This window comes from Dromiciops gliroides, chromosome 1 (assembly GCF_019393635.1).
Source record: "Dromiciops gliroides isolate mDroGli1 chromosome 1, mDroGli1.pri, whole genome shotgun sequence".
Taxonomy (NCBI): domain Eukaryota; kingdom Metazoa; phylum Chordata; class Mammalia; order Microbiotheria; family Microbiotheriidae; genus Dromiciops; species Dromiciops gliroides.
In genome coordinates, this window is record NC_057861.1 from 109,622,520 (window position 1) to 109,645,586 (window position 23,067).

General features: G+C 40.0%; 1 protein-coding gene across 1 annotated transcript in view; it reads right to left on the reverse strand.

Annotated features, from left to right (window-relative positions):
- The window catches only part of FER1L6 (fer-1 like family member 6), a 178,545-nt gene that overhangs the window by 61,110 nt on the left and 94,368 nt on the right, over window positions 1–23,067 (reverse strand). Inside the window, exons 22-26 of the mRNA XM_043991801.1 lie at window positions 18,014–18,124; window positions 12,225–12,386; window positions 6,554–6,734; window positions 4,591–4,823; window positions 1,676–1,798 (exon numbers count right to left, since the gene is read on the reverse strand). Coding sequence (XP_043847736.1) covers window positions 1,676–1,798; window positions 4,591–4,823; window positions 6,554–6,734; window positions 12,225–12,386; window positions 18,014–18,124 — 810 coding nt within the window. The remainder of the gene's footprint in view (window positions 1–1,675; window positions 1,799–4,590; window positions 4,824–6,553; window positions 6,735–12,224; window positions 12,387–18,013; window positions 18,125–23,067) is intronic.

Sequence of the window (23,067 nt, forward strand, 5' to 3'; positions counted from 1 at the left end):
AATGTATCTGGGGCAGCTAGGTGGCGCAGTGGATAGGGCTCTGGCCCTGGATTCGGGAGTACCTGAGTTCAAATCCAGCCTCAGACCCGTGACACTTACTAGCTGTGTGACCCTGGGCAAGTCACTTACCCCCAATTGTCTCACCCAAAGAAAACCAAGCAAAAAAAAAAAAAAAAAGAATGTATCTAAAAAAAATTGGAAATTCAAGTAGGCCAAATGAGCAATACCACTACAAAGAGGTAGGAATTAACCATACCAGAACTGTCTGGCTCTGGAGATTTTTTCTTAGGGAGTTCATTAATGGCTTGTTCAATTTCTTTTTCTAATATGGGCTTATTTAAGGATTTTATTTCCTCTTCAGTTAATCTGGGCAATTTGTATTTTTGTAAATATTTATGCATTTCATTTAGATTGTCAAATTTATTGGCATACAGTTGGGCAAAATAGTTCCTAATTATTGATTTAATTTCCACTTCATTGGCGGTGAATTCACCCCTTTCATTTTTGATACTGGTAATTTGGTCTTCTTCTTTCTTTTTTAAATTAAATTAACCAAAGATTTATCTATTTTATTGATTTTTTTCATAAAAGCAGCTCTTAGTTTTATTGATTAATTCTATAGGGGTTTTTTTGCTTTCAATTTTATTAATCTTTCCTTTGATTTTCAGGATTTCTAAGTTGGTATTTAATTGGGGATTTTAAATTTGCTCTTTTTCTCTCTTTTAAGTTGCATGTCCAATTCATTGATCTCCTCTTTCTCTTTTTTATTCATGTAAGAATTTAGAGAGAAAATTTCCCCTAAGCACTGCTTTGGCTGCAACCCATAGGTTTCACACCAGAATTATCAAAGAAGAATTTCATCTGTCACCAAAAGCCTTAGTTCCTTACTTAGGGTAAGAACCACTTAGATACAGTTACTTTCCCCCTCTGGCTGGGGACCATCCTCATAGTCATTGTCAAAAGAGGATAGTTTCCTTAAAAAGGGTTCATTTCCCAGGAGCCTCTTTCTAGCCTTTATTACACAATGTTTCCCAATAAATGTATCAGAACACCTTGATACATCATGAAGATGCCTTGAGTGTGACTTGATACCTGTGGTCTCCTCACTGCCATCTGCCTATTTCTGGCCAGAAGAGTAGAGAAAAGAGGTGATGATGATGATGATTAGAATAATAGTAATTGACACTAGTAACTCATGTAGTGATAACAACAATGGTGAAAATAAGAAAGATGGCTAGTTTTGGAATGCTTCTGCTTGTGTATATAGATATGGAAAAGGCAAGGGTATGGAAGAGCAGATGGCTTATCTGGTGTATTGTTGGATGAGGAGGAGGGTCACATCTTTCCCTTCCCTGCCCTCTTCCATATGCTAGTGTGTCATGATTTGGAAAATCATAGAATCACAAGATCTCAAAGTTAGAAGGACATTGGAGACTCTTTAGTCCAACCCTATCTGAAAAAGAATTCTCTCTACAACACATCTGCCCAGTTTCCATCTAGCTTTTGCTCATAGACATCTGGAGGTGGGAAACTCAATATGTACCAATCCAGCCCATTCTGTTTTTGGATGACTCTGGAGTTAGCAGCGAAGGAGAACACGTCTGAGTTTCATGCATATGACAAAAGCAAGGGCCTTTCACTAAGACAAAATGTTTCTACATTTAAGAGCTTTTACCTTTGATGCTTTCTTCAGAGAAGCATAATACTTGGACCACCAATCGATAACATTTTCTGCAGACTCATCCGCTATGGTCCTCTTTCTCCTTTTGGTGGATTTCCTGGAAGGTTTCCTGCCATCCTAGCAAGAAATAAGGGGAATTCCAGTCAGCTGGAGCCCACAAGAACTGGTGACGTGATGTAAATCAATATCATAGTGAGAGTACAGCTGGTAGGTAATGAAAGCGCAATAAAGAATAAGGTGGCTAGGAATGATTATGGGCAACCAACCAATTAAGCACTTATCTGCCAGCACTGTGCTAGATGTGGTATTTATCATCACAATTGTTGACAATTGTGATGGGTTGACTCACTAAAGATGCCCCAAAGGTACCAGGGAATGATATGCGGTAGATCACAACGAACTTTCATAATCTAAAGTGTTACATTTAGAGTTAGAAGCCTTGGGTGCAAATCCTGAATCTGCCATTTTATTACCTGTCTTCCCATTGGCAAGTCACTTGACATCTGTCAATTGATTTCTACATGAGGAAAGAAACTGTTTTTCATTTTGCATTCATATCTCCAGTGTCTTGCACTGAACATGGATTGGATTGAAGGGAATTGGACTAGATGACCCCTAAGATCCCTTCAAACTCTAAGTCTACAATCTTATGTCAGTTTCAAAATTCTTGAGGTAAAAGGCACCAATAGTTTAGTGGAAAGAACATTGGTTTTGGAGTCAATATCCTTATAAAAGTCATTAATTATGTATCACCTATGAATTTTCACAAAAGAAAGGCAGCGTAACATAGTAGACAGCAGTGTAGTCTTGTAATCAGTAAGACCTGGATTCAAGTCCTGTCTTTGATATATGCTAGAAGATGACAGACCTCATTAGCCATGTGTCACTGGACTTTTCAGTGTCTTCAATAACTCTCTAAGGTCTACAAGTTACTGAAGAATTATAATCAGTGTAAGGAGTTTTCCATGAGAATTCCCCATACTGATGAAATCACAGGTCCAAGCTACCTTCAAAAAAAAATTAAACCCCTTCTTGAAACATTTGCCTTTATGAGCCCTTGAATAATAAACTCCATAAATATCCTTCTTGCTTTATAAATGAATGCTTTATTAATATGGAAACTCCAAAGCTTCTAGGAATAGTCCCATTTCTTATGTTTCCAGATTTGGCACGAGTTCATATTACTGTTCTCCATTCCCTTCATTCTATGGCTTCATTCATACCATGGACCCTCAGAGTGGGAAGGGACTTTGGAAATTACCTAATAAGCTACCTCATTTTATAAGGAACCTCAGGCCTAAAGTGGTCAAATGATTTGTTCAAGGTCACATAGCTAATTTAATATTTGGTAGACCTTAGACTAAAATCCCTATCTTCTGGTGATGGTAAGGATCTTTGTTTCCTCTTAAGGCAATGTAGGCATATTAGATGAAACAGTAAGAACAGGGCTGGACTTGCAGTTCAAATCTTGCCTCAGGCACTTACTAATTGTGTGACCCTGGCCTAGTTACATAGATCTCTCTGTGCCTCAGTTTCCTCATCTGTAAAACAGGGGGAAATAATAGCACCCACTTGACAGGGTTATTGTGAGGATCAAATGGGATAACATGTAAAACTTTTCAACCTTAAAACATTATATATATATATATATATAAAACATTATATAAATGTTAGCTATTACTATGGTTATTGTGCTTCAAATTTATCTTCTGCTTCTAGGCAGTAGAATCCCTTAACCTTGATCTTTTCCTTCCTGAAGTGGAGATTTATAATTAATGAATCATATTAACTTCATCTAAAGAGATTGTTGCTAACTTTCTACTTCCTATCTGCATTTCTGATTGATTTGGACTCAATAGAATGTGATGTCCTGTGCCAGGTACCTCCTGTTGGCCACCCCCTTTCCAGCTTCCTTTGATGTGTTCTCTTCTCCCATTAGACTGTAAGATCGTTGAGGACAGGGACTGGCTTTGTATTTCTTATTTGTGTCCCCAGTGTTTTGCACAGTACCAGGAACATAGTAGTCATTTAATTGATTGATTTAATTTATTGAATTGAATTAAATTGTTAGAATCAGCCTGGTATAGTGGAAAGAACTATATATCTCTATCTCTATCTCTATATCTATCTCTATATCTCCTCTGTCTGACCTGGGGTGAGTCTGGGAAAATCATAAGTAGATGCACAACTAGATATAGATATGATCTGGTGAGGGCTCTTAGGATGAGATGAGTTCCTGGTCTATTAGTGAACTTTAACACCCATGTGACCTGGATGAGTCTAGTCTGACCATTCTATTCCCCTGCTCAAAGAACTTTTATAGCTCCTATTTGCCTTAAGGAAAAAAAATACATATTTTTCTTTGGGGCATTTTAAGCTCTTCACAGTCTGGCTCCATTCTGCTTTAAATGTTACTCCCTCTCACGCACTCTACACTTCAGACACACTCTTCTATTTGCTGTTCCTTGGACAGGATGTTCCATTTCTCACCTTTTTTGTCTTTATACATGCCCAGAATGCCTTTCCTCAATTCCTCCTTTTAGAGCCCCTTATTCCCTTCAAAGTTCAGTTCAAGTACCACTTTTTAAAGATCTCTGCTTATTTTCTGTGCTTAGTGCCCCTTCCTTCCAATCACTTTGCATTTACTTTGCACATAGCCTGCATTTACTCATCTGTGTAAATGTTGGGCTACCTCCCTCTTCCCCAAAAGAATATAAGCTCCTTGAAGGTAGGGGCTATCTCATGTTTTTTATTTGTAGCTTCAGCACCTTGCACATAGTAGGCAGTTAAGAAAAGCATCTTAATTGATTGATTGAAGTTCCTTTCACTTTCTGGGCTTCGGATTTCTCAACTATATAGTGAAGGAATTGAACCATGTGACCCCTCAGGAAATTCTACAAAAATCTGACCTTGACTTTTGGCTCCTTTGGTTGCTCAGGAGCTACAGGCTTTGCTTCTGGCCCCAGCATCGGGGAGGAGTCAGGGACGTCATAGAGAACCATGCTGGCTGTCTGAACCTGGGCTGTGTCTGGTACAATAGTGGGTGGCTGCTCAACCTGAACATAGATATGATCTGGTGGGGAGTCCTGGGATGACATAAGTGACCCAGATGGGTCAGACTCTGCTGCTATATCAGGTACAGCTGAAACCCAAAACACAACAAAGGAAGAACAAAATCACAACTACTATAATTTTGGAGCCAGGTCTATGCAACTACAATAATCTGGATTATTCAGAGCCAAAGAAATAGCTTTGACCTGAATGATCTAGATTACTGCAGGAATTAGTCAATCAACAAGCATTCATTAAACACCTACTGTATACCAGCCATTGTACTAGGTGCTAGGACACAGATATGTAAATGTAATAATTCTTCTCTTAATGGAGTTTTCATTCTATTGAGAGAGATGACACATACACAGATAAGCATATATAAAGCATACCCCAAAGAAATTTAAGGTCATTTGGGTTGGGGAGGCATCAGAAGCTGGGAGAGATCAGGGAAGGCCTCATAGGTGAAGAATGGTTTGAGTTGTCCTTTGAAGGAGACCAGGATTGTAAGGGGTGGGGGTGAGATGGGAGATGGAATTTCAAGTGTTAGGAACATCAGAAAGGCCAGTTTGGCTGAGCAATAGAGTGCACGGAAGAAAGGAATAAGTAGTGAAGAGGCAAGCTTCAGAGAACTGAAAACGAAGCTTGCCCACCCCCTGAGAGAAAAACGACGAACTAAAATGCAGACTGAGACATACTTTTTTTTTAATTTTTTTTTTTTAGTGAGGCAATTGGGGTTAAGTGACTTGCCCAGGGTCACACAGCTAGTAAGTGTTAAGTGTCTGAGGCCGGATTTGAACTCAGGTACTCCTGACTCCAGGGCCGGTGCTCTATCCACTGCACCACCTAGCTGCCCCAAGACATACTTTTTGTGGACATGGCCAATGTGGGAATTTTCTTTTTCTGGATTATACATATTTGTTACCAGAGTTTTTATTTTATGTTTCTTCTTATTGTTCATTTGGAGGGAGAAAAGTGGAAGGGAGGGAAAATGAGCACTTACAATAAACGAATGAATGAATGAATGAATGAATGAATGAATGAATGAATGAATGAATGAATGAATAAGTAAATGAACAAAGAGATGAATAAATAAATAAGCAAATATATAAATGAATACATGGTTAAAATAAATACATGGTTAAAAAAAGGAAAGAAAACCTTTGGGCTATGATCAAGATAATACAGGTATTAAAGATATGCTTAATATCTAGTATGATTAAAATGTGGTTTTGTGTCAAAAATATATCAAAAATCTTGCAAACTCAATGCCAGTTATGTATAATAAATGATCATAGCAAACTGGGGACATATTAAATACTAAAAAACCCACAATTTTTAATGATGCAAATGGTTGTAAGGTTTATCATATAAGTTAATAAATCTAGCTTTTTGGTCTTATTTTGTTTTTTAAGAAATGTCAGACTGGAGCCTGGCTGAGAAAGGTTTTAAATGTCAAAAAAAATTATTTAATCCTAGAGGTAATGTGAAAATATGGCATCTAAGTTGTTTTTATTTTACACTGCCTGGTTTCTTGAATAATTTCCAGGAATTTCTTTTTCCTCTCTTGGTGCTACAGAAACCAAGACAAAGAAAGTATGTATTCTATCAGTATTTTATGACATTGGACAACCCAGACCCTCAAGGTGAAACATATCTATTATATCCTTCATTGTCATTCTTCTCTAAAACTTGACCTTTCAGTGGGCAAATGATCAGCAAAAGCAGATATGACGGGCACTCTGCATGGCACCACTAAAGGAAGCTGGCATTGGAGAAATTTTCATAGCCTCAAGGGTCAGTACAGAGTGAAGTTCTTACCTTGAACTTGTTGGGCTGCATTTACCTCAGAGACCAGGACTGGGAGCTCCCTGGATTTGCACAGAAATTGCTTGAGACAGTTGATAGTATAGGTACCCACAAGAGTGCTCCTCCCAAAAGCTCTCCAGTCCACCACACAGATGCTCAGAGGTGGGTGGAGGAGCTCATTCTCAGGAAGTTCCTGGTAGAAGACAACAAGATTGTTCAAGAGTTACTTACTACTCTATGGCCATTCAGTTTGTAACACATACAACCAAAGTGAGCTAGGTAGAACTGTTAGAAAATATTCCTTTTTATATCAATGAGCATGAGGTGTGTTCAGGGTGTATTGATAATAAAAGATAGAGCCTCAGTAGGCTCTGAGCTGAATATTAAACAAAACCCTTAAATGTATATGATATTTCAGGGCAGGTAAGTAGTACTATGGGTAGAGGACTGGGTTGGGAATCAGAAAATCAGAAAGACTCATCTTCCCGAGTTTAAATCTAGCCTCAGACACTCAGTAGCTGTGTGACTAGGCAAGTCATGTAACTGTCTCAGTTTTCTCATCTGTAAAAGGAGCTAGAGAAGGAAATGACCGACCACTCCATTATTTTTGCAAAAAACCAAAACAAAACAAACAACAAAAACCCAAAATGGGGACATGAAGAATTGGACACGACTGAAATGAATAATGATACATTGATATTTTAATATTTTAAGTATTTGAGATTTCATCTCTTGACTAATGGAGTTCACATCAGCACAGGGAGGTGAATAGAGAGCACTGGACATGTAGTCAAGAATTCAAATCCTAGGGGCAGCTAGGTGGCTCAGTGAATAGAGCACCAGCCCTGGATTCAGGAGTACCTGAGTTCAAATCTGGCCTCAGACACTTAACACTTACTAGCTGTGTGACCCTGGGCAAGTCACTTAACCCCACTTGCCTCACTTAAAAAAAAAACCCGAATTCAAATTCTGCCTCAGACATTTACTAGTTGTAGAACCCCTGGAAAGTCACTTAACTTCTCTGAGTTTCTTTTTCTGTGAAATGAGGGTGTTGTGCTGGATGACTTCTAAGATCCCTCTCAGCCTTACATCTGTGACTAATTCTCTCTATGACTTAATGGAAGATCTTTGTGAATTTCTGTGGCCTAAACATTAGTTGTTAGGCCTGTCTATATTCAAAACCTTTCTTGCTGGTAGGACCTGCCAGAGCTTATGTTCCACAGACATAGCTTTTTTTGGTTTTGTTTCGGAGGGGGGTGCAATGAGGGTTAAGTGACTTGCCCAGGGTCACATAGCTAGTAAGTGTCAAGTGTCTGAGGCTGGATTTGAATTCAGGTCCTCCAGAATCCAGGGCTAGTGCTTTATCCACTGCACCACCTAACTGCCCCACAACATAGTTTTTAACAGCTCAGTGTCACCTCCATGCCATGAAGAGGCACTGGAAGAGGACATGAGATTTGGAGTCACAAGATATGAATTTGAATGCCTGCTCTACCACCTAATGACTAGAAGACCTGGCTTAGTCACAACCTCCCCTAAGTCTCAGTTTCCTTATCTGTAAAATGGAATAATAATAAACTTAAACTACTTAAATTGCAGAAGGGGCCATAAGTTGTGAAGAAAAGGTTTGCTAGCATTTACTTAGTGACTGTTTAGAAAGCCGTTTATGTATGTTTAGACAGATAGGTGATAGATAGATAGATAGGTAGATAGATAGATAGATGGATGCATGGATATCACTTTTTTTTTTTTTTAGTGAGGCAATTGGGGTTAAGTGACTTGCCCAGGGTCACACAGCTAGTAAGTGTTAAGTGTCTGAGGCCGGATTTGAACCCAGGTACTCCTGACTCCAGGGCCGGTGCTCTATCCACTGAGCCACCTAGCTGCCCCCAGATATCACTTTAACATCAATGTGAGTCATTATTATTGTAAAGAAACAGACTGAGGAAGGTTAAGTAATTTGCCTAGGACCATAATGCTAGCAAGTATGAATCAGGATTCAAATCTAAGTCTTCTGATTCTAATGCTCTTTTCAGGAAATAAAAATAATAATAAAAATAATATCCCTAACACTTATATAGCACTTTACATACATCATATCATTTGACTTCAGAACAACCATGTGAAGTAGGTGCTATTATTGCCCCCTTTTTCTAGATGAGGAAACTGATGCTGAAATAGGTTAAGAGATATGCCTTGGGGCAAGTTTACTTGTCTGAGACAGGCTTTAAATTCAAGTCTTCTTGCCTCCATGTTCAGTGCTCCAGCTACTATACCATTGAATATATTATACTATGCCCTGAATATACTATACTAAGTGGCCTCCCTGAACACTAGAAGCTTCCCTGGTCTCCTTCAAGTCTCAGCTAAAAGTCCCCCTTCTACAGGATGGAGAGCTTTCTGATCCTCCTCGTGAGTTTTTACTTTCTTTTGAAGAAGAGAGGAAGGAAAACAGAGAAGGAGAAAGAGAGAGACAGAGAGAGAAAGGGAGATTGTGTGTGTGGAGGGTGTAAGAGAGAGAGAGAGAAAGAGAGAGAGAGAGAGAGAGAGAGAGAGAGAGAGAGAGAGAGAGAGAGAGAGAGAGAGAGAGAGAGATCTAGCTTACAAATAGTTGTTTGTATGTTGTCTCTGCCATCAAACATTGAGCTCCTTGAGAGCAGGGACTGTCTTTTGCCTTTATTTTTATCTCAAGCTTAGCACAGTGCCTGGGACAAAGAAAGCACTTAATAAATCTTCATTGACTACTGACTATAAATTTTACAATGCTATGACACTGTAAGGCAGTGTGGGATAATAGATAGAAGGCCAACCTTTTAGTTAAGGACATTTGGGCTCAGATCTTGTCTCTGACACATACCAACTGTGTGACTGTGGGCACTAACTTAGTTTGGGTTTTTTTTGTTTGTTTGTTTTTGTTTGGTTTTTTTGCAGGGCAAGGGGGGTTAAGTGACTTGCCCAGGGTCACACAGCTAGTAAGTGTCAAGTGTCTGAGGCCGGATTTGAACTCAGGTACTCCTGAATCCAGGGCCGGTGCTTTTATCCACTGTACCACCTAGCCGCTCCCCACTAACTTAGTTTGGAAGAAACACAGTACAATGGACAGGGTCCAGCTCTGGAGGCAGAGCACCTGGGCTCAAAGCCCTCCTCTGACACCTACTCTCTGGGTGACTTTGGGCTTCCATTCCCTCCTCTGTATACCACGAGGACTGGCTCACATTGCCTCTGAAGTTCTACCTTTTTTAGACCTATGATCTTTTCAGTTCCCCAGGAAGCTTTCTAATGATGATAGTAAGATAGAATCTACTGGATGATTGAAATGTATTATTTGAAAAACTCTGGATAGTATACTATTTCCCACATATGCCCAGTCTGTCTTATTAATTACTATCACCATTATTCACTATAACATTTGTATAAAACTTTACAATTTATAAAAAGTCACTTAACCCTCATTGCCTCGCAAAAACAAAACAAAACAAAACAATCTATCAATCAATGTTTATTAAGTGCCTTATTATTAATGTTCCAGGCACTGTGTTAAGTTCTGGTGATATAAAAAGAGAAAGAAAAGCAGTCTCTGCCCTCAAGAAGCTTGCAATCTGATGTAGGAGATAAAACAAATATATACACACACACACACCCATATATATATATGTATACAATATATATACAAATATATATTATCATATAAATAGGAAATCATTAACAGAGGGAAAGCACTAGAAGTAAAGCGGTTAGGGAAGGCTTATCAGTTAATACTATAAGGTAAGATATGACAGGTTTTATTATCCCTTTTTTAGACAAGAGGAGGCTGAGGTTCATAGAGGTAAAAGGACTTGATCAAGGTCATAAAACTAGCAGGACTAGGATTAGAATCCAGAGCTCCTGACTCCCCCAAAACGTTATGCCAATGTTTTCATCACCAATTCACAATATGTAGGAAACCACCATATTCTCTAGGGATTTTGCCAATTCATTAAAAACTCTAATTCTGGACATTCCCAACTAAGGATCTGTGATCATTGGAATGGTTTGAAGCAAGAGGGAACAAAGGCTTTCTTTGTTGGCAGTACTTATTTATGAGGGAGGGCAAGGCTGGGAGAGAAATTTTTTTAAAAAAGCCTGGAAACTGCTTTCCAACACGATCAAGCATTTCAGCCAATTTCGGTGCTTCTAACAAAAGTTTTCATTGCAAATAATTAATCTCTTGATTATGTAAGTTCTGTATGAACTTTGCAATACTTTGTAAGCCCGGTTAGATTTAGAGCATATACATTCTTCCCATATCATACTGCTGGGAAGCATGGAATACCAGTCTCCAAGGAACTAAAATTTCAAGTGATCCAAAGGACAATAGACAGATGTTCAGAGGGCAGGAGTAATCTGTAGCATATTGCCAGTGAAGAATTACCCAGTAAATGTGCCATTAACATGTTTTTCATGGAAATTGACTGGAAAATGGTGTGGCCAATCATGTAACAGGAACAAAGGACAGCTAACCGAGGGGACATCTATTCACTCTAGTGGTGGTGGTAGTTGTTGAATCATTCCAATTGTGTCTGAAACTTCATAACTCCATTTGGATTTTTTGGGCAAAGATACTGGAGTGGTTTTGCCATTTCCTTCTCCAGGATGATGTTGAAGAGGAGACTGAGGCAAACAGAGTGAAGTGACTTGCCCAATATCATCTAGCTTGTAAATGTCCAAGGCCAGATTTGAACTTGGGAAGAGTCCTGACTCAGGCATGGTACTCTAACCACTATGCCACATAGCTGACCACTCTAGTGGTAGGCATATACTAACAAAAGATGAAGAAGACCTCAAGCATGCCCACTGGGTATACTCCATGTGAAGGCTTTGAGGATGGATATAGATAAGTCACACAGGATGAGAGGGACTGGATGCACTGTTCTCTGTACCACTGGAAAAGAACAGGGGCAGCTAGCTGGCACAGTGGATAAAGCACTGGCCCTGGATTCAGGAGGACCTGAGTTCAAATCCAGACTCAGACACTTGATACTCACTAGCTGTGTGACCCTGGGCAAGTCACTTAACCCTCATTACCCTGCAAAAAAAAGAAAGAAAGAAAAAGAACCTGTACTTCTAACACTGCAGATTCATTGAAGCATCAAAGTACTTTAAATTAAAAAAAAGAAACAATAATTTTATTGTATAATTTGTATATTGTATATTGCATAATTCTATAATTTGAATTCTTCACTTTCTTCTAATTAGTATGAATTAGGATCAGAGATTAGAGAGCTGGAAGTGAAAAAGGCCATCCAGTACAATCCCCTTATTCTGCATTTGAGAAAATTGAGGCCTGGAAAAGTAAATGTTTTTGTCCAAGGTTACACAAATAGTATTACTGGTAGGATTTGAACCCAAGTCCTCTGACATCAGCACCAGCCTTTCGGTTGTGCCATAAAATATACTCACAGGCCTTAAAAACCAATTTGATGGGGAAGCTAGGTAGTGCAGTGAATAGAGCACTGGCCCTGGATTCAAGAGCATGTGAGTTCAAATTCGACCTCAAACACTTGACACTTACTAGCTGTGTGACCCTGGGCAAGTCACTTAACCCTCATTGCCTCACAAAAACAAAACAAAACAAAACAATTTGAAAGTAAAGTTTGTCCCACACATAGGAAATAGCAAGAGATGAACCATAAGAGGGACTTACCACTTCAAACCAGTCCACTTGGACATTGAAGTTGGGATTGTTCTTGTAGCTCTGGATCACACAGGATTTGACTCCTTTCCCAGCACATTCTATGAGAACCTGAGGGCGATCCACTGACAGGAGCTGAACTTTCTTCATTTCACGAACACCCCAGAAGAGAACCTAGGGACAAACCCAACAGATTAGTCATCAAGAGAAGGTATCAATAGTCCATCGATTCATGAATTTATTAGGCATCCATTCTGTGTAAGGCACTGGGAATACAAAGACAAAATGACCACAAAACAACCAGACAGTACCTGCCCTCAAGTAGTTTACATTTTGGGGAAGGAGATAGATAGACATACATATGCATATATTATTTGAGGATGAAGAACACAAGTCGGAGCATCAGGAAAGACTTCCCTTAAGAAGTGGCCCCTTAGGGGCAGCTAGGTGGCTCAGTGGATAGAGTACCGGCCCTGGATTCAGAAGGACCTGAGTTCAAATCTAGACTCAGAAACTTAACAAGTACTAGCTGTGTGACCCTGGGCAAGTCACTTAATTCCAATTGCCTCATTAAAAAAAAAAAAAGTGGACCCTTTATTGAGCCTTAAAGGATGTTGAGTATTTTTAGAGGCAAAGGTAAAGATCACAGATTTAGAGCCAGAAAGTCTCAGGGGCCATTAAGCCTAACTACTTCATTTTACAAATGAAGAAACTGAGACCCAGAGAGGTTAAGTCACATGCCTAGGGTTACCCAGCTAGCATTTGAATACACATCTTTATGACTGTAACTGCAGGGTCCTCTCTATTACACCAGCTCACCAGGGGTCAGTAAACTATGGACCATGGGCCAAATTGCCTATTACAGGCTGGTTTTATATGGCCCAGGAGCTGATGATTCTTAGCTCACAATCCATATGAATAGATAGCAGGCCAGATTTGACCCATGGGCCAAAGTTTGCTAATGCCCACACTATACCATAAAGGTTTCTAAGCATGGGGGACGTCCTATCCAAAGGACCATACAATCACAGTCCAGAGCTGAAAGGGACCCTCAGAGGTCATCTTAGTTCAATTCTCTCATTTTTTCATATTGAATAAATTGAGGCTAAGAAAGGTTAAGGGACTGTCACAAGACCACTTAGGTCATATATAGCAGAGGCAGCATTTGAAACTATTAAGAAAAAAATTATTTTAAGTAAGTGTTGTTGTTCAGTTGTTTTACTCATGGACGATTCTTTGTGACCCCATATGGGGTTTTCTTGGCAAAGATACTGGAGTGGTTTGCCATTTATTTCTCTAGCTCATTTTACATACGAGGAAACTAAGGAAAACAGGGTTAAGTGACTTGCCCAGGGTCACACAGCTAGTAAGTGTCTGAGGCTAGATTTGAACTCAGTTCTTCCTGACTCCAGGCTCTATCCACTATTCCACCTAGCTGCCCACAGAAGCAGATTAGCTCTAGAATAAAGAGAAGGGGGAGGGCAGCTTGGTGGCACAGTGGATAAAGCACTGGCCCTGGATTCAGGAGGACCTAAATTCAAATCCGGCCTCAGACACTTGACACTTATGAGCTATGTGACCCTGGGCAAGTCACTTAACCCTCATTGCCCCCCCCCCAAAAGAATAAACAGAAGTTTATTCTTCAACTGCAGGAGAGAATGCAACCTGAATTTAGACCAGACTTTTCTTTCCCCAAAGAACAAGTCTCTCAGAGAAGTTTTAATGAATAACAAAGTACATAAAAACTATCAATTAATATAATGGATAGCTAATGGAGGGGGAAAAGCATAGAATAAAAACAAGAGGAAAGGTCACCAAAGAAGATGCAGCAGCATTAACTCCACTCCCCTGAATGCTCTATGACCTTGGTGATAAGCAAAAGCTCAAATGGGCAGTTAAAAACATGTATTTGGAGTTTAAAATAATATTCAAAACTCTTAAAATTGTTTTGCTTTCTCCTTGATGTAAAGCTCACTGCTCAGTTAAGAATTAGGGCTTTTTTTCTATCTCTCTCACAAGCCAGGACCTTAGACGCCCAGGTCTATGCTCTCTCCATAGTCCCAGGCTGTGGAGTGTCAGACACAATGCTCTATTTGGGGAACAGCAAGTGAGCCAGATTGGCTGGAAGGCAAGGGGTGTGATGGGGAATGTTGTGCCTGGTTGGGTGTGTGGAAGTTGCAGGAACCCACTACACGTTAAAATGGATTAATCCAAGTAAGATGCAATTCTCTTGGTTGGAAATTAACATGATATTTTATTTTAACAGAATGTTATAAAATACCAGAATTTTCATGTTGAAGTATTTTCAAAAAGTAAACTTCTACAACCCTATAACCAATGGATTCCTATCCCTGTTTAGAGGCCCTAGGAAGTCACTACTTATCTTGAAAGGCATCATGAAGTTCTAAAAACCTCTAAAAAGAAAATTGTCGGGGGCAGCTAGGTGGCACAGTGGATAAAGCACCGGCCCTGGATTCAGGAGGACCTGAGTTCAAATCCAGCCTCAGACATGTCACACTTACTAGCTGTGTGACCCTGGGTGAGTCACTTAACCCTCATTGCCCTACAAAAAAGAAAAGAAAAGAAAATTGTCATGGTATTTTTTTTAATTACTGCCTTTTCTTTCTACAAGATAGCTGTAAAAGGAAGGAACAAGTCTGAGATTGAGTCAGAAGCCTTAGTTTTAATCCTGGGTCCAACACTTTCCAGTGTTAGTGAATGAATATAGGAAAGTCAATTTTTTTCTTCTAGAAAATAAGGGTAATAATATGTGCATTGCCTATATCATGGGCTTATTGTGATGTCAGCCATAAAACCTTGTACCAATGTAAACTGTTAATATCCTTACAGAGCCAAGTAAAGAATGACAAGGCAACAGTCCCTGAAAGATTAGACAGCCATTGTTCAACTCCAAGGGACTACTGGGTCCCCACCAAACAACAGCAGCAGCAGTAGCAGCAGCAACAGCAACAATAACAGTCTTTAATGTACCATCAGAGAATATTGAATATTATACTTCAGACTTGTAAGAGACATGCTCCAGGCATCTCTGGATTGTAGACAAGGTGCATTGATATATTGAGAATAGATAGAGCACCAGATCTGGAGTTAGGAAGACCTGAATGCAAATGTGGCTTCAGATATTGACAAGTCACTTAAAAAAAAAATCTGTTTGCCTCAGTTTCCCCATCTGTAAAATGGGAAGAATAATAGCACCTACCTCCCAAGATTGTTGTGAGGATCAAATGAGCTAATCATCATAAAACACTGTGACTGGCAAATCATAAGCACTAATAAATATTTTCTATTATTTAAACAGAACCATGGAAGGATTTTTACAGTTATAAATTACAAATCTTCTAATCCAATCTTTTCTTTTAAAGATAAAGAAACTGAGATCCAAAGGGTTGCAGAAAGATGTCCAAGGTGACACAGCAATATCCGTGGCAGAAGCAGGACTGGAATTCAGTTCTAAGAGATCCCCATGCCAGTCCACTCAAATCAATGATTAAGGGGCCCCTCTGGGATATAGGGAGTGGTGTTTGGTATCCCTCTTCATTCAGCAGATTTTTGCTACCATTCCACCACAGGTGGATATTGTGTTAACTCCCTGACTTGGCTAGCCTGCCATAGTTGGGTGCAGTTAGGCCATGATGGAATAATCCTATCTTCAAGAGCATCTGCCCCATATCTATTGTGGCATAGCTAATGACTCCTAGACTCTTCAACTCCTGGAAGGAGGTAGTGGGAGACGTAGCAGTCAGGGCCAGCAGTGGGAAATCTATTCACTACATCTCTCAGTGTGTGATGGTGAAGATAATGCCCTCATTAGACCTCATGAGGAATAATGCTCGATTCTGGCTGCTATGAGAAGCTGGGAAATATGCCCACAGGAGTGCAATCATGAAGGTAAAGGGTCTTCAGTCCACATAAAATGAGGACTACTTGAAGGAACTGGGCACGTGTTTTTGATTTTGTTGTAAGACTAGGATCTTCTATTCTTAACTAGGCTGGAAGGGAAAGGGCCAAACATGGGTTCAATCTTCTTATTGATTAGCACAGGGGCTATGACTTGGTTGGTCTACAATTTGGGTCAGCTCAGCCCTTTTTTTGTGGGGTGATGAGGGTTAAGTGACTTGTCCAGGGTCACACAGCTCGTAAGTGTCAAGTGTCTGAGGCCGGATTTGAACTCAGGTCCTCCTGAATCCAGGGCCGGTGCTTTATCCACTGCACCACCTAGCTGCCCCCCCCAGCTTAGCCCTTCTTAGGCAATCTGGGGCTCCTCCCCAGCTCATGGGGGCCCACTATATTAATACCAGACTTAGTGTGGATATCTGATGGGCATAGTTCACTGCAGTTCAGAACTTTGGAACTCAAGAGATCTGCCAGCCTCAGCCTTCCCAGTAGTAGGGATTGCAGATATCCCAACAATACACCTTGCAGAACTGGTATGTTTGTCTTGGAGGGAGAGACATGATAACTAATTCCAAATATATGAAGAGCTATCATATGGAAGAGAAGATCAGACTTGTTCTATTTGATTTCAGAGGACAGGACCAGGATCGATGGATGGAAATTGCAAAGAGGCAAATTTAGGTTTGATATCATAAAATCAAACAAAACAGAGACAAAACTTCATAATAACGAGAGCTGATCCACAGTGTAACGGATTGCCCAGAGAGGTGGTGGATTCCCCATCCTTGGAGGTCTTTAGGCACTAGCTGGATGGTCACTGTTGGGTCTGTTATAGTGGAGGTTCCTTTGATAGATGGATTAGACTGGATGGGTTGGACACCAAGGTCCTTTCCAGCTCTCACATTCTTTAATTCTGTGCTCTACTGCTGAACATCACTTTGAAAGGTTTGTCTCTTCTCTATTAATTTTACCCTCATCCAAGATAATTTGGATGCTTGGGTAGAAAGTTGTTATAAAACTTTTATATAAACAGGGAACATAATCATAAGGGTCAATAGTTATGTTGCCTCAGATTTTTGTTTGTTGGCAATAATAAAGCCTTTAATATCTTTCCTTCCTTCAGGTACTTTGAGAACTAATAATACTCAATAGTTTCAAAATTCTTACCTCAAGGAAAAGTGAAATGATTTCAACAACAAGGACAACAATCAATATGTATACCCTTAGAGACATCACAAGATGGTAGCTAAAGAGATTGCCACAGAGCTAAGAACAGCTGGGTTCAATTCCTTCCTTTGACACAAACTAATTTTGTGGTGCTGGGCAAATCCCTTAAACTCTCAGTTCCCCAGGCAACTCTGTAAAAAACGATTATTTGCAGAGCAGGTGCTGGAGGGAATATCTTCACAAGGAGTTTCTTAAATCAATGAAAACAATCAAATTCCAAATTTTTGGCTAACATTCAAATGACACCCTGCCCACTTGAAAAAATGAAGGGAGATCTTAATGCTTTTGAATTTGATGGAAAATTCTGAAAGATCTTTCTTTCTTTCTTCTTTCCTTCCTTCCTTCCTTCCTTCCTTCCTTCCTTCCTTCCTTCCTTCCTTCCTTCCTTCCTTCCTTCCTTCCTTCCTTCCTTCCTTCCTTCCTTCCTTCCTTCCTTCCTTCCTTCCTTTCTTTCTTTCTTTCTTTCTTTCTTTCTTTCTTTCTTTCTTTCTTTCTTTCTTTCTTTCTTTCTGCAGGGTTAAGTGACTTGCTCAGGGTCACAAAGCTATTAAGTGTCAAGTGTCTGAGGTCAGATTTGAACTCAGGTCCTCCTGAATCCAGGGTCGGTGGTTTATCCACTGTACCACCTAGCTGCCCTGGAAGACTTTTCTAAGCCTTACCTCTACTCTATATGTACTCAGCACAGGACGGATGTTGGCAGGGACTGGATAGATCTGGGTGACATCAGGTGGGTCAATGGGAGGAAGATCTTGTGGACCCGAGGAAGGAACCTGACAAACAAAGCAAATGCATGTTAGCAGGGGACAAGAAAATCAAGAGGATTCTGGAGAATGGGGACCAAGCTACTTCTTGTTAACATTATTTCCTTTGAACTACATGTAAAGTGCTTAGCAAACTCTAAAGTACTACACAAATATGAGATATTAATAGCTAACATTTATGTATTGCCTACTATGTACCAGGCACTGTGTTTAACACTTTACAATTTTTATCTCATTTGATCTTCACAACTGTGGGGTTGGGTGCTATTATTATTTTACAGATGGGAAGTTGAGGAAAATAGAAATTAAGTGACTTGCCCAGGGTCCCATAACTAGTAAGTATTTGAAGCAGGCTTCAAACTCAGATCTCCCTGACTCCAAGTCCTGTGTTTTATTCACTGTACAAAACAGGAATAGTTCAGAACAAATGCCACAGTCATACTTTAGGCATGACTATACCTTTATATCAAATTTCTCTGTATGAGCTTGCTATCCAAGATACATAAACAACAGACATTATCTATATCTATATCTATCTGACCAAAAGACACTGCCCAATAGATAAGTGGTCAAATAATATGAATAGTTCTCAAAAGAAAGAATTGTGAACTAGTAACTATATTAAAGAAGATTCCAAATCACTAATAATAAGAAAACACAAATTTTAAAAACCCTGAGGTTTTACCTCACACCCTGTAAAATGGCAATGAAGACAAAAGCGGGAATGGTCAGTGTTGAAGGGGTTATAGAAAGAGAAGCACACTGGTGTATTGTTGGTGGAGCTGTGTGTCTGTGTGTATGTATTCAACATAGCAACACTTTTTGAAATAGAAAGAACTGGAAACAGCAGATGCCCATCAATTGGCTAAACAAATTATGATACACAAATATGATATTACTGTGCTGTTAGAAATGAAGAATGTGATGAATACTGAGGAGCATGGAAATATCTACATGAATTGAAGCAGTGTGAAATAAGGAGAACATTATTAGTTAGGGAAATAATATTCATGATAACTATGATGTAAATAAAAAGAACAACCCCACTATTTGAGAGATGTCTTTACCAAGTACAAGAAGCATTTGTAAAAGGCATTGGTTAGGCTTGTGCCTGAGAGGAATTTGATTTGTGGGAGCAGTCAGTTACTCAGTAAACATTTATTAAGCACTTACTGATGGGCCAGGCACTGTGCTAAGTACTAGGGATACAAGAAAGGTAAAAGACAATCCCTGCTCTCAAAAGACTCAGTGTAATAGGGGAGACAACGTGTGTACAAATAGGATATATGAAGGATAAATTGGAAACAATCAAGAACAGTCTCTGAATAAATGTTTTTTGAATTAAATATGCAACTGTATTCTTCCACAGTTGCTTTGCCTGCCTTGATCCTAAACTCTTAAGGCAGTGACCATTTGGTGTAAATACTTCCTTTCCCCTCTAGTACTTGAAGCACTGCTCTGCACCTAAAAATTCCTGATAAATATTTTTTGACTGAATGACACCATGAGCCAGGAAAAGAAAACAAAAACAAATGTATGCTAGAAAGAGTCTATTTGAGCCTCAAGCCAGGAAAACTGGATTTCCTGTCATTTCTGCTTCCCACACAACTGGTGTTTTGGCAGAAGCAGGTGCGGTTGAGCTTATTACCAGAAACAGGCACAGGAAAAAGGGATCTTTCTGAGTGGGTCAGAGGGGAGGAATGCAAAGCAAGCTCAGGATAATTAAGGCTCCAAATGGATCAGACTGCATATGGGAACTCAGCAATAACGGTGATGAATCCCTGACATTGTGGTGGAGTTAAGTAATTCAGTGTCCAGAATTGTATATAATCTAGAAAGCCAATAATCAGCTCATCCTGCAGAGAGTAAAGCCATGCCACAGCACAGATGCGACCCTGCTACAGTTTCTAGTTTTATCTGGAAAACAGAGCACCATATGTTTCCTCTTCCTGGGGATGGTTGATGAGTTTGGCCAATGAAATGCTCTGGATAGGGAGACGCCCCCGTTGAATTCCTGAGAAAAGCCCTGCCAGTCACAGCCAATCAGTTATTTCCAGGGCAACTCAAACCAGGAGGGATCCTAAAGCACTTTACAGATGGTACTAATTAATGAATTTGCTCCAGGCCAATATACATCTACTTCTGCAATGGGATAATATTGGCATCTGGGTTATCGAATAGGATGGTGTACTGGAAAGACTACAGCAACTGCTGCAGGGAGAACTTCAGATAAGCAGATGGGGTTGGTTCAAGTGCCAGATTGGCCAAAATACTACCAGTGTAGGCCAACACCCAAAAGATCAGCACTATGTTTTCCCCATCTAGTTTCATGGAACTTAGTGACAGCCCCCAGGAGAAAATCTAGATCTATTCCTCACCCCATCTGAATTCCATTTAAACTTCTAACCTGATCCCAGCAGCCTTCTCATGGCAGAGACACCCCCATCCCTATAGCCTCTCCCTTCAATTCTTGAGTACCATCTGGGGAAGTACCCTCAGCTAGCTATGGTCACCTCTAGCCTGGTCAACTCCTGATTGTCCTGACCTAGCCTTTACTCAGATACATTTCCCCCCACCCACTTTAGCCCATTTTTAATGTATTGTCTTCCCTTATTAGAGTGTAAAGGGCAGCTACGTGGTACAGTGGATAGTATGTTGGGCCTGAAGTCAGGAAGACTCATCTTCATGAGTTCAAATCCAACTTCAGACCCTTATTAGCTGTATGACCCTGGGCAAGTCACTAACAGTGCCTCAGTTTCCTCATCTGTAAAATGGGCTGGAGAAGGAAATGGCAAACCACTTCAGTATGTTTGCTAAGAAACCTCAAATGGGGTCACAAAGAGTCAGACATGACTGAAAAAATGGCTGAACAACAAAAATTAGAATATGAACTCCTGTCCTTTTCTTATATTTGTATATCTTCTCAGAGCTAGACACAGTGCCTTTGATGTAATAAGTCTCTAATAAACACTTTATCTAATCTAATCTCATCAAATCCACATACCAAGACACCCACAATGCTGCATGCATTTGGAAATGTTACAGTACTGTAATGTTTCTTTTGGAAATGAGGTCAGTAAGATGGGGCATAGATAAATGGAATACACAAATAATCTAACAGCTTCTTTGTAGTCACAGCAACCTTCAAGAGGAATGCTTTTATTTGAACATTTAATGAGGAATAATGTGGGTTGATACAGAGATCCTAGAATCACAACATTTTAGGATAATAATATTGGGAGAAACCCTAGCCATGGAATCCAATAGCTACAACATTCCCCCTTGAAGACCCTACAGTGATTGGAAATTCAATACCTCCTAAGGTAACTTAAGAGCTCTACAATCTAGTTACTTTAATTGATATGAAGTTCTTAAATGAGGTTGAAATCTACCTTACTTAAGCTTTCATAAATTAGTTCTAATTATGATTTGTGGGGAGGCAAAGTGGTATAGCCTATAATGGGCTAGCCTTAGCATCAGGAACATCTTGCTTCTAATCCTACCTTTCATACCTACTTGTTACATTACATTGGGCAAATCACTTAGTGTCTCAGTGGCCAAGGCAACTCTCTAAGACTCTAAGTCACATAGGAGTAACTGATCTATACGTGCATAAGGAGTTTCCATACTGGATGCTCCCTACCCTGATGAAAGTGTAGGTCTGGGACACACAAAACAATACAAAGTCCTCTGGAGCCAAGCAAATCATTTGGAATCAAAGGCCCTGGGTTCAAATCCTGACTCTACTATTAACTATCTGTGTGACCTTGGGCAAGTGAACCACTCCAGTGGTTCTCTATTACTTCATTAGTACAGACAATTCCCCATAAGGAAATCCCTTCTATGAGTGGAAATGAACATCTGCTCTGTGACCAATGGACTTGGAAAGTTGCCTGTGGGGTAAGTAATTTGCTCAGATTCACACTTAAAACCCTGATCTTCCTTCCCAACCCCAAGGCTGGCTATAGCTATTTCTCTGAAATAATGAGTGGTTTTTGAAGTGACTTGAGGTAGATACTGCATGCAGTACAAGTCCCATAAGTCTCTATACCACCTCCAGCCCCTATTTCCATATTTCTGTTTAAGACACTGCTATGGTTCTAGTCACCAGGGTTCACAATCCCAGAGTCTTCCCTGAGGCTTCCATATCTCTCTCTCCTATATCCAATCAATTGCTAAATTTTAGCAATCCTAACCTCCCCCCCCCACCCTTCCCCCCACCCGCAACACATCTTGCTTTGGCCTCCTTTGTTCTTACTCAACTAGTAGTCTAATTCTAATTCTTATCATTTCTCACTAGCACTATTTCAGTCGCTTCCTAATTCATCTTGGCATTTCTAGTATCTTCCAAGGGCAATTAGGTGGTACAGTGGATAGAGTGCTGGCACTGAAGTTGAGAGGACCTGAATTCAGATCTCACTTCAGAACTTAGTAGCTGTGTGACCTTGGGCAAGTCATGTAACCCCAATTGCCATCTCCAGTCATCCTGATGTATATCCCACTGGACCTAGATGACTCTGAAGGAGACAGCGAAGTTGGTGACCTCACACATCCCTCCCTTACTTAACTCCAATTCACTGCAAGGAGAATGAGAACAGAGAAAAGAAATATTGAATGTCAACTAAGATCATTAGTCATTTTAGAGAGAGTGGTTCTAGTGGAATGATAATGTTGGAAGCCACATTATGAGGAGTTAAGAAAAGAGTGAGAGGAGAGAAACCGAAGGCACCCATTTCAAGGAGTTTAGCTCTAAAGGGCAGAAGAGATATGGGATGGAAATTGACAGGGATGCTAGAATCATGTGAGGCTTTTTTCAGGATGGGGTGACATGGACATGTTTGTATGCAGTGGGGAATGCGCCAATAGAGAGGGAGATTGAATGTAAAAAATAGCATGGGGATGACAAAGGGATTGATGTGTTGAAGCCAATAGACCGAGAATGCCTCAGAGAG